Source organism: Lagenorhynchus albirostris, chromosome 8 (assembly GCF_949774975.1).
Source record: "Lagenorhynchus albirostris chromosome 8, mLagAlb1.1, whole genome shotgun sequence".
Classification (NCBI taxonomy): Eukaryota; Metazoa; Chordata; class Mammalia; order Artiodactyla; family Delphinidae; genus Lagenorhynchus; species Lagenorhynchus albirostris.
Genome location: NC_083102.1, coordinates 103,878,988 through 103,891,435, shown reverse-complemented (window position 1 = coordinate 103,891,435; position 12,448 = coordinate 103,878,988). Strand labels below are relative to the sequence as shown.

The window sequence follows — 12,448 nt, the reverse complement described above, 5'->3', positions numbered from 1 at the left end:
GATGCGCAGGCTCAGCGGTCATGGCTCACGGGCCCAGCCGCTCCGCGGCATGTGGGATCTTCCCGGACCGGGGCACGAACCCGTGTCCCCTGCATCGGCAGGCAGATTCTCAACCACTGCGCCACCAGGGAAGCCCTATACTAATAGTTTTAAAAATAACTTTTAAAGTTGTAGAACTGAATCTGATCATTATAGAAAAAAGTACGGGAAAAATTAATAACAATAAAAATATAACTAAACTTTTACACAGAAACATAGGCATTATTAATATTTTGACATATTTCCATCTGTCATCCTGAATCTTGTATCTGTATATTTATATAGCTATGATCATACTACATATATAATTTTTACTACCTTAACATTGCAACATCATCATGGGTACATGTTATTATGAACTCATCATGATTTTTTATTGGTGTAGATGTACTGTCATTGACTAGTTCACTTAGGTTACATATGTAAATTCTTTCCATTTTTTGCTATGATAAATAATGCTGTCAAACACTCTTTAAGTGAATCTTCTTCTAATTTGGAGTTATTTACTTAAGGGAGACTCCTTGAAATGGATTATAAGGTCAAAATACATAAACATTTTTAAGCATGTTACAAAATCCTTTCCTGGAAGTATTATAAAAATTTACAGTGGAACCAGAGTTTATGTGCAATGTGTATGCACACACACCTTCAATGCTAGCCTTAAAGCTCACCAAATAGCATATTCTTTTCCTTCCAAATGTGTTTATTATAAAAACCATTCAAATATGTTTGTCAAAAGTGGAATACCTCTTTCATTTTCAGGGCCAGTGTTGAAAAGTGATACATGTTTTAGACTTTACCGCCAAACGTGCATGAATTTCTGCCTGTAGGTAGCTGCATGTCGCTGTGTGTGCATGCGAGTGTGGGGTGGTGTTGGGTTGACAGGTGCAATGGACATTTTCCCAGGCTCTATGCAGGGCTTTGAAAATCTTTTTTAATGGCTGCGTCATATTCCACTACAAGCTATATCATAGTTTACGTAGGCCAAGTAGTTACTAAAATCTCTCCTATTGTTAAAAAAATACAGCAGTAAACATCCTCCACATATATCTTTGCACAGTTTTATGCATCCATTTCTATAGAACAAATCCTTAAGAGCAGAATTGTTGCATGAGTTTTCTCATTAAAATTAATAAAATAGTTTCTGATTTGGTAGTGATGGGCCAGTTATTAAAAGATATTTAGTTAAGGAACTCAAGACATTAATTCAGTTTCCACTGAGGTTCCTAACTTCTAACTTGGGCCTAGTTTAGGAGCTAGAATCCACGATATCCATTGGCTTCAACAGTTCTTAAAGATCAGGCACTGAGTAGAAATTACACACACACAAAAAAGGTAAAAAGTCAATCCTCACTCATAATCTGTCAAGCAAACAAGGTAAGACTAACGTAGGGACCCCCCCCCATTTTTTTCCCAATCTGTTTTTTCATCCTACTCTTAAATACTAGAGCCATATTCTTTGCAAGAGCTTATTATAAAATGAGATGGAAGAGAAGTTTGTTTTCAGTTAGTAATTATTTTGTGGCCCACATTGTTTGAAAATGCCTAGCATTCAGGAGTCATCAGTGCAAAGTGCCTGACTAGAGAATGATGTGTAACAGCAGATCTGTGCAGACCTGGGATCCAAAATCATGGAACTTTGCCCTTTCCTAAGAAAAGGGAGAATGTTTTTCTTTTGCCATGGACCACGTGGGCTCTCACATATGTGCATCTCAGCTGGTCCAGCCCCTCCCTTTACCAACGAGGAGGACGCTGGGGCTTGAGCAGGAGAGAGGCACGTCCAGGTGACAGAGCAGAGGCTGTGCCCTCCGACCCCATACCCGGTGCTTTCCAGATACTGTTTGCCGTTTGGTTTCCCAAACCAGCCTGGCGCCTCCACCGCGCTGTCTTCCACTAAATCATAATCTTTTATTTCAGGACTTCACCCAGTTTCATATTCACTGTGCCTTTACCTCTGTCGTCTCTCTGATGAAGCATTTGCAAATCATGAGTAATTGTCCAAAGTGACCTCCAGGCACCCCGGGCCAAGGCCTAAGATGGAAGAAGGGGCTGCCCTGCCCCTGTCCCGGGTGCACTGCACCTTTAACAAAATCTGACCACAAGGCAGGTTCAAGACGGGCTATGAATAGCAGTTCCTTACACTAGCCCACACTTCTGCCTTTTCTGAGAACTTTCACATCGACTCTCTCATTTGTTTTTCAAAGCAGTGTGATGAAGCCAGAGGTGCGGGAATAGGTTCTCTCCCCACTTTACAGATGGGGAGGTTGAAGCAGAGTAAATTATGTAAGAGCCCCAGGTACTCATTCCATGAGCGGTTAGGAGAACAGCCCCTCAGTCCCCAGGGCAGCCTCTGGCCAGTGAGCGCTTCCTGGGCGTCAGCCCTGCTCTGATGGGGCTGTCGGCTCCTTTCTGTGTCCCCTCCCGGTTGCCAGAGGGGAAGGTTCCCTGAGAACAGAGGGAGAAGCACATCCTCTAGAGCATGGTGACGGTAGGAGTGACACTAATTCCTGAGCAGGTCCTGGGGATCTTACCACATCTTACCACATTCAGGGAGGCACAGCCCAGTGGCCAGCATGACTCTGGTCTTATCTAGATTTCTCACAGAACGGTCAGCAAAACCAGTCCCAGTTCCCAGGCCCTCCTTCCCCTCAGCCTTCCCAGGCCCGCCAGCTTCTCTGTCCACACGTGCACTAGGCCAGCACTTGGCCCAGCTAACCCGGCCCCCCGCCCCCTGCAAGGGAGCTGCACATCCCCCCATGCCTGACTTGGGCAGAGGTGGCCCAGAACGCTCCCATCCTGTGTCCAGGAGCACAGGGCTGGCGGGGGCAGCCCTGAAGGCCGATGCCAGCCCTGGGACAGTCTGAGCCCGCGCCTCCCTCTGTGTCCCTCTCACACCCTCCGGCTCTTACTCTGCATCAGTGATCTTTGCCCCGCTTGGATTCTGTAAACCTCTAGTCGTGCATTTAACAACTTTACTGCTTAACGGGAAAGCTGTCAGGCGTCAGGCCTGTTTGAGTTCTTCTCGATCTGTACTTGACACAGAATAGCTCTCGATGAACGAGGGCCCACGTGGCTTGAATGTGCACTACACCCACACCCTGAATGACGCTGGCCACCCTGTCCCAGCACAGCTCTCCCAGCACGGCTGGCAGTCTGGGTGTCAGGGCCTTCTGGGTCGGGTCAGTCCCGCCACCTGCCAGCTCGGTTGTCTCCGGGCACATGACTTAGACTCTTTCTGAGGCCCCAGTGCCTGCATCTATGAAATGGGCATGATACCAGGACCAGCGACCCAGAGTGTTGGGAGATTAAACCAGTCAACTCACGTTAAGTGTCACAAAGGGCGCACACTCAGTGAGGATTCGTCAGGCCTGTGGTACAGAGAGAGAACGTGTGCGCACTGGAATTTTAATCCACGTATGCATGACCTATAGTCTACATATAACATGGTTTTCTCCATGTTTTCCTTATGTTCTATTTAGCTTTTCATTACACACCATCTGGGCTCCCTCGTTCTAACTGATTTACTGAAGTTCCTTTTATTTCTCAAGTTATTTAATTTCTATTTTATTATGCTTTGCTGAGCAAAACCAATTAGCTGTAAACTTAGGCAACAATTTATTCAAATTTACCCATTAGTGAACCAACTCTAGGCTTATTGTGGGAATTGGGCACCAAAGAAGGTGTCCAAAAGACTATGGAGCAAAGGCAAACATGAAGACTTCACTTATCTTTAAATGGTTTCCTGTTTCTCTCGCTTTCCTTAAATGCGGGAGTGGGTTTGAACGTACAACTGCTCTGGAAATTCTCTTAGAGCCTGTACATTTCCGTGTCTCTAATATCTCTGTTTCTTCCATCTGAAAAATCGTGTCACCCATCAGCCGCAGGTCTGCAGAGTGTCCCCCAGAGACTATTCTCCTCTTGATATAAGGTCAACATGTTGCACTGAAGACGGAAAAAAGTCCCCCTGTGATGTCCCTGCCAAAGGGTTAAATGGAATAGATTTTAGAAGCAGCGTGGGTGAGGACTTTCGTTTTCAAATATGTGACAGTTTATTATGCAACTGAATTCATTTCTCAGGCCTAAGTAGCTTATCTTTAATTCAGTCCACTCGTGCATGGGTGTTATTTTTAGATATGATGTAATATAATATCATTATTATAACGTAATGTATAATACCGTTTAACATCAATAACCTGAATGCCACAAGGCACATATAGTGGGGTGATGTTTTATATCAAGCCCTTCTTGTGATTGACACATCACTTGCTTCCACCTTTGACTTCTTAACTGCTCTGATGGAAGGTTATGACTTCAGAAGCATTTTCATTCTGCAGGTGTTTTAGGGGCAGTGGAAAAAACCTCTCGTGCAGAGGAAGGGGATTTCCTTTGTAACATGCATGGAAGCTTTAATGAATGTTTGGGGAGAGACACAACACATGAATGATTTTGCCCCATTTTTTTGTTACCTCTGTGACATACAGCTGCAATTCTTTAAGAAAATTCCGGGAAAACCTGAAGGGCCCTGCCTAGAATTGGACAGCAGTGGTTTACTCACCCAGGTCCCTGCAACAAGCCTGAAACAGAGACTTCCAAACCTGGCTGCCCATGGGAGTTTTCTGGAGAGATTAAAAACCCCAATTCCCAGGTTACACGGCTTGCCAATTAAATCAGAATGTCTGGGGGTAGGAGTAAGGCATCAGTACCTTTTAAAAATCCCCGTGAGTCGTCAGGGCGCAGCAGCGTTTGGAAACCACTGTCTGTCTTCACCTCTCTCAGGCTGCCTGTCCTGGACGAACTGCATTCCTCGCCTGCCAGGCCCCTATTTTGTACAGTTCTTATTTCTTTAAAATCTTACATGCTTGATTAATTGAGCATCTACTAAGTGCTAAAGACTTGCCAGTTGCTTTCACCTTCACTGCATCCCTTTGACCCCCAGGGCGCTGGGAGGCCGCGTGCACCCTCGGGCTGCAGCTGGCCGAGACAAGGGCAGGGCAGGCCTGGCTCCCTGATATTCCTGGCCTCACAAGATCCATCAGCTTGCACTGCTTACCCTGCTGTTGCCCTTGATGTGCTTGCCCTTCACTCTGTCTGCATCGGGGTCCCCTGCTTTATTGCCTGCAAGCCAGCAAGTCGTAGACTGATGCGCTTGGAAGAGACACAGGACTTTACTGGTGCAATTCCTACCTGATACGTCATTTCCCGTAACGTGCTGATGCCAGGGGCACGTCATCAGTGCCCAGAAGGACACCAGAGGACGTGCCTGCCCACAGACACAAGTAGAATTTGGCCTCCCTCCTGCCCATGCCCTTGAGCTTGGTACTGTCGCCCCTCTCGTAGCTGAGGCCCAGATCTGAGCCCCCGGCCCTGAGCCCACCCCGTTCATTGCCCCGCCCTCCACTGTCTGCCCGTCCCTGGCTGTACGCCGCACCCTCCCTGAAGCTCCATATTTTGGAAATTCCTCCTGCGGTCAGTGCTGATTGGAGGTTTCCTTGTCTTATTGGTTGTGTGGAAAGCATGAGACGAAACCAGGAGACCCTCGGAGGAGCCGTCCCTCTGCCTTCCATGGGGGCTCGGTCCTCGCTGCTCTTCGCCTTGCGTCTGGGCCTCCGTCGAGGATAAGGACCCTCGCCAGAGGAATGTCACGCTCCCGAGGAGGGGCCCTGGAGTGGCCGCGGCAAGCTGAGCCCTGGCGCTCTCCTGGCCATGGCAGCAAGAGGACCCTGAGAGCTGAACTTCACAGCGATGGGTGTTATTGGAGGGAACCTTGTAATTTGCAGAGAGCGTGTGCTTGCTCTTTGAAAATAGTCTCAACCTCACGTTTCCTCGCACCTGAGGGTGAGGCTGCATGTCTTAAGCGGCTCTGGGACTGGGCCCACCTCTTCCTCAGGAAATAATCCATGGAAAGGGTTTTATACGCTGTAAAAATGGCAAAAACAATACTTATTATTCACACTTCTCTGAATTACCCACTAAAGTATTTCTTTTGGATGTTTGCTTGCCGTTCTAGAGAGGGATTTTATACCCACACTGAAAAACCCTGCCAGACCTTCTTGTGTTGTTCTTTTACTCTCTCTCTCTCTGGAGGGGAAAAGGACCAGGGAAGCAGAGGAGTAAGTGGAATTGAGTTAAATTTGTGCAATTTCAGGAAATTATATGAAATCAGTACTTTAACGGTGACAAGACATAAATATTGTTTTAAAATCACAGTTGTGGGCTTCCCTGGTGGCGCAGTGGTTGAGAGTCCGCCTGCCGATGCAGGGGACACGGGTTCGTGCCCCGGTCCAGGAAGATCCCACATGCTGCGGAGCGGCTGGGCCCGTGAGCCATGGCCGCTGAGCCTGTGCGTCCGGAACCTGTGCTCCGCAACGGGAGAGGCCACAGCAGTGAGAGGCCCGCGTATCAAAAACAAAAAACAAAAAAACAAAATCACAGTTGTGACTGATATTGGAGTTGGTGTCACAGAGCTCCGTATGGGACCCAGGTCCACTCTTTGGTAAGGAAAGCCTGTCCTCCTTCATTAGAAAACAGAGCTCAGCTGTGAATCATGTATGTAAAACACATGCAAATTGAAACAGTAGAAAAACATGGACCTGAAGTAAGTTTCTTTAGTCCTAGAGCAGGGCTGTCATCTGCACATCTCTGGCCCCTGCCTGCACGCTTTCCTGTCTGGCAGCCAGATTTCCAGCCCTGACGTGGGACAAAACCTTTAGACTGCGTCCTCCTTTGTGTTTTCATAGTTGGGTGCTGGTGACCGTGACTATTTCACAGATGGTTATTTTCCTTTCCTTTCTTGCCCTCTTTCCTTTAGCTCTGCAAATATTCCAGGATACGCTGGTAAGGTTCATTTCACAGCCACCCATCCAGCAAATTCTCGTCGTCCATCAACGACCCCCTCGCCCGATCCAGGAGTGCACCAGTAAGTACGAGTCCTATTACTCAGTGCGCTCAGATACGCGGTGGGGAGGTGTCCTAATGATGATTAGCCCATTAAAGAGCCATTCAGTACTGAGAGTACATTTACGTTGTTTAAAAAATAGGGTGTCGAGTCCAAAAAGACAGAAGGGTCCATTCCCCACTGTTGCTGCTCAAAGGAGCATATTAAGATGTTTAATGCATCTTAGGTGGATGGCATCTTTGCCTCTTGGGCTCAGCTCTGCATACACATCACCCTTCTGCATGATCCTCAGAACGTGCATGGAACACACTGCACGGGACACGTATTCACTTCTTGTGAATAGCCACCTTACTTTTCACGAAAGACAACATTCGGTTGAAAGCCATATATATTTTTAAACACTGTTTTGCAAATTGAAAACAGGAGACATCTGATGGGAGTTTAGCGCAGACCCTGTGTGTTGAAGCTGCCAGTGAGAAGCAACGCATTATTGCTCATTACACCTCAAATTTGAAAGCGTCTTATGGACGTCCTGGCCTTGCAAATAAGATAACACAGCTCTGAAGATGCAAATGCGGGGTCCAGAGGCTGGCCCCGTGCCAGTAAATACGCTCTCGTGGTGGGTCGGTGGGTGTGCATCTGGGAGGGGGACCAATGCAGCCCCCCGCCTCCATTGGTGCCTTTTCTCCTTTTTGGTGGAGAATCCACTAATTCCTGAAACATTCTTTGAGCACCCACCCTGGGCCAGGCACTGCTGAAGGCTCTGTGCTCACCGGGTTGAGCAGGAAAGCTCCAGGCTCTCAGGAACCTACGTTCTGGTGTGAAAGACAGAAGCAAAGAGGCATACAAGTATCTGAAGACATGAATTAAAACGATTTTGGACAGAGACACATGCTATGCAGAAGAAAAGGCAGGGTGACGTCGGAGAGAGAGCCTGGGCAGGGACCCAGGAAGCTGGGCAGTCAGGGGGGCTGGTGGGTGCTGACCTGCAGGCAGAGTCCGAGCTCCTGCCCTGATGGGCTTCCTGATCATCCCGAGAGGCAGGACGTGGCGGGGCCTCGTGGACCTCGGCCCACAGTTCATACATCAGTTCACTCGTCATACACTCGTGTGCGTGTGGTTCATTCAACAAATGTTGTGTCAACAAATGTTTACAGTGCCAGGAATTCACAAGAGTTAGACCCAGTTTGCAAGGAGCTCCCAGTCTAGCGGTGAGCGAGGGATAAACAGTTACCCTGGAGGATGCCCAGTGTCTTCATAGTGACAGTCACTTAACAGCTGAGGGCTTCTGGGACACTGCCCTGTAAGGACTGACTGGTCTCATCAACCCTGTGACCCTGTGAGGAAGGTCTCTTGTCTTCCCATTTGACAGGTAAGGAAACTGAGGCTCCAGGCCAGCAGGGCATCTGTGTGGGTGCAGCGAAGACTTCACGAAAGGAGGAGGTGGTCCACGCCGTGATTCTCGGGGCAGTGGGCTTCGTCTCACAGATACTCGAGGGCAGGCCTCTGCCTGCCCCAGGCAGCCCTCATCGTGCAGCCGTGGGGTCTCAGGGAGGCAGCTCTCAGGTCACCGCCCGCCGCGGTGTGAACTGCGTGTAGAGAGCCGCGTGGTAAGGGCAGTGACCACAAGGCGACGGGGCGCATCGTCAACTGAGCTTAGCTCGGACAGTTTGCCAACTGGCCGGCATCTCTGGGCCACCCGGTGGGAAACATTTTAAAGAGGGTCATTGGCTTTCTAGGCTGGTGTTTTGCATTCAGTCCGTTTTCTCTCAAGACACATTGTCAAACGTCACACAAATTCCAAAGGAAGGGCTGGTAGAAATTTAGACACAGTGTTTTACTTCCTCTGAAGGACCTAAAGAAACTATGTGAAAATTAAATGCATCCTTATATCTGTCGTTTAGACTTACTGCCCAGAAAAGTCAGGGTAACGCCCTGCGTCTGGGCAATTCACGATCGAGGAGAGAGCAAACTCGAGGATACTTTTTCTGGCAAATGCAGCCGGTTCTCACCCGTCGCCGTTTCTGTCCACAGCCCATCTTCTCACCCCAAATCTCTCAGACCTCGTCCCCGACAGCCTTGTGGTCTGGCGTTTTTCTGCCGCCACGTGAGCTAGCGGTCCAAAGTCCCTAATATATTTCAGAGGAATCTTTATTCCTACGTGGGAAACTAGCCTCCACCGTTACTACTTCTGTTCCTACTGTGGTCACTGTTGCTACTTGAGAAAAGAACCTGAGTCTTTAGGCCATTTGGGGTAGTGGCCACAGCGGCAGATTCAGGCTGGTTGCGGAGCCCTGGCAGACCCGCACTCACCCCGCACATACTGCACACACAGCTGTCACCTGCTGTCCCAGAGTGGGGCCCAAGGACCCATGGAGCTGTCTTCTCTGGGGTTCTCATTCTCAGGGTGCACACCGGCTCTGGAAACACAGACAGTGTCACCCACTATGTGACACGAAATGACAGAGTCGTGTTGGGCTGGGAGCCCAGATCACCCCTGCGTCCCCCCAAACAAGGGCTCCTGACGTGGCATCAGGGCTCTGCGGTGAGAAGGCACAGGGAGGCGCGTAGATTTTTAACAGCACTCTGCTGACACAGGCCGGCGGCCTGCAGCAGGGCGCCCAGTGGTCTGCACCTGTCCTGGCCCCTGTGATCAGAAAAAGTCAGGTCTTTGAGGTTCTCCGTGGCGAAGTAGTGCCTCTGCTTCTTTGTGACACTACACTTAATGTGTTTTTGTTGTTTTCTCTTCGCTAAAAGCTTCCAGCGGCCGTGAGAGTCTGAATCTCTGTCTGTTGAGTATCACGAGCCCTTAGCGAGCTGACGGCCTCCAGGCACTTTGTTTCTCCTCGCGGCCTCTCCTCGCGGCTTCCCCTCGCGGCTCTCCTTCCGTGGAAAGCTGGCTCCGCCCCGTGGTGGCAGCAGCCGTCCCCCTTCCCCCTCAGAGGGCCGCCCTGCCACTCCCCAGGCCCCCCGGCTACCTGCTTCGGTGGACCACCACCCCCGTGTCCTCCCCCCACTTCAAAATCGCTACTCCCACCACTACTCCTGTTTCCTTTCCTCCCAGAAAGACAACCTCCCACTTGCCTCAAAGGTTCTTCCTTCCCTGTGAGTTCCAGCTCCCCTTCAGCCCTGTTCCCTCGCTGCTGGCTGGCCAGGCCCAGGGCCTCCCTACATCAGACCTTCCCCTGGAACAGCCAGCCTGCCCTCCCTCGCAGCTCCACGACCCCCCAGCCCTCTCCCTCCTCCAGCTCATGGCTCTCCTCTCGCAGTCACATGAAGAGCTCCCACAGGACAACCGGGGGAAGGACTGAGGGCCCCTCTTCCTGCCCAGGGCAAGAATGGCGCACTTGCGGTGGAGTTTGTGGCTGATGGGCCGCAGTGGTGGTTGAGTGGGGTTGAGTGGCTTAGGCCTTGAATGTCGATGCCAAGGGAGGGAGGGCCGTGCGGTCCCCATAACACATGCTGAGGGTGGTGTGCAGGACACCAGCAGTGCCCTAGGATGGGTACTGCTGAGAGGAGATGCAAAGGAGCAGGGAAGGGATTATGGGACAGGGGTTCAAGGCGGGGAGACGGGGGTGCAGGAGATGGGTCAGAGGGATGCTGTGAGTCTCCAGGTCTGAAGGTAGGGTGTCCACTCCTGTTTCCATCACAGCTCAGTGTTTTCTGTGCATCCCTCACACCAGAATTCAACCTTCACAGAAGCAGGAGTTCTCATTTCAACAGCATTTTTTCACAACATCAGAAAAAACTATTGTTACTTCATGATAACTGCAGCGTAAAAACAGGGTGCTTGAGATTCATCTGCCGTGTCCTCTATAACTTCTGCCCCATATGAGCATCGCGGTGTGTGTGTGATTCAAGTAGCAGCAGATTCATGGGAGAATCGCTGCAGGCTGTGTGCGGTTGTTCAAGAGAGATGGCATGACCCAGGTCCATGCTGAGGTGGACACCTCTGGACACAAAAGGTGTTTGGAAAGCGTCATTTACATGCATAGTATTCTACATTTTCACGGTTATTTCCTTTCTTTTAATTCTCAGCAGAAACTTGGTAGGGCATCATTTCCATTGGAGAGATGAGCAGACTAAGGTGTGGGTTGAGAGTATCATGAGGGAGCCACCAGGTTACCCCACCTGCAGGGTGAAGCCAGCGCTCAGCCCTGCACGGGGCCCCTCCCACCTCTGCCCTTGTCTCCCTCTCCCCCTCCCAGCCCTGCCCGCATGCTCCATGCCCTCCCATCTTCCTGTCTCCCTGAGCTCTGACCTTTGCACCAGCTGGCCTTTACTGTGACCCTCCTGATTCCTCCCTGACATAGACAGTGGGTGGATGTCCTTCCCCAACCCAGAAAGGTGACCTTGCCTCTGGGTGCCCTCACACCCTGAGCCCACCCCCACGGAGGCTTTGTGTGGTAGCCCTGGGTTATTCAGCTGCCTCTCTGCAGCCTCACCTCCTTTTGTCTGTGTTTTCTGTATTCTTAGCACCTACTGTAATTCTAGGCACAAAGTAGATTTTCAGTCAATGAAACTGATGGCAATAGAATGCATAGAATGCAATCAATGAACTGAATGCAAATAAATGAAATAAAGGAAACAATACACACAAGGACTAACCATTTTCTTTCTGTTCTGTGCTTCTCCTCTCTCTCTCCCTGCCCCCCTGCACCCCGATGTGTGTATCATTAGTTGGAGGATAGATGAGGTTATATGCTTTTATTTTATTTTATGTGTCTTTTTTCCCCTCCATTCTCTTACAGCATCTTACGGAGAGAAACGGCAGTTGACCTCTTCCGTCACCAGGGGCCACTGTCTAGAATGGTCACAACTGTGAAACCCTACAACCCCTTCAATAAGAAGGAAAAGGAAACAGTAGGCTACTAAAAGGGACCTGCCCTGAGTGACACCTGAGCCTTGGGGAGGCGCCATGCACAGTACAATGGGGAAATAAAAGAAATCAGGTAAAGCACGTTCCCAGTGTGTCTGTATAAGTTGGACAAGGTTTGGTGGTGCCACCGTTCCAGGACGGCAGCCAAGGTCTTCTGGAAGCCCCCAGGCTACCTAGAGGTCTGGGGTTCATGTGGGGAATTCTAACTGTGGAGCCTAGATCCCAGATTCTATGATCACAGATTATCCAGTCCAAGGCCCGTATGCTGTCGATGAGAAAACTAAATATGAAGAGAGAAAGGGGCATTCTTTTCACACAGAGTGTATCGCATGGGGACAGCGCCTGTGATACAGAAGACAGAAGCCGGCCTTCGCCTGGCTCCAGTGTTTCTCTTCCTGAGAGACAAGAGCACCCCAGGCTCCATGAGGGTCTGAGGCAGGAATGTCCACACATAACCACATTAGGGTCAGCGTGTGGCCTGGCTGGGCCGTGACCAAGTGGAGCTCCAGCTCCAGAACCTCTCAGGCATGGATGCGGGCTGTGTGGGATCCCTCCATCCTCCCACACGTGGTTATATTTGTATCCACACGTCTGTAGATCCTGTTAGCTTGCATAAACCTTAGCACATTTTTTTT

The 12,448-nt window shown here is 49.9% G+C and overlaps 1 protein-coding gene across 1 annotated transcript in view; it reads left to right on the top strand.

The window, feature by feature from the left end:
• The window catches only part of SPMIP7 (sperm microtubule inner protein 7), a 56,405-nt gene extending 44,589 nt beyond the window's left edge, over positions 1 to 11,816 (top strand). The window contains exons 8-9 of the mRNA XM_060156239.1: positions 6,848 to 6,955; positions 11,686 to 11,816. Of these exons, the coding sequence (XP_060012222.1) occupies positions 6,848 to 6,955; positions 11,686 to 11,809 (232 nt within the window). The 3' untranslated portion in view covers positions 11,810 to 11,816. The remainder of the gene's footprint in view (positions 1 to 6,847; positions 6,956 to 11,685) is intronic.
• Positions 11,817 to 12,448: the final 632 nt, after the last annotated feature.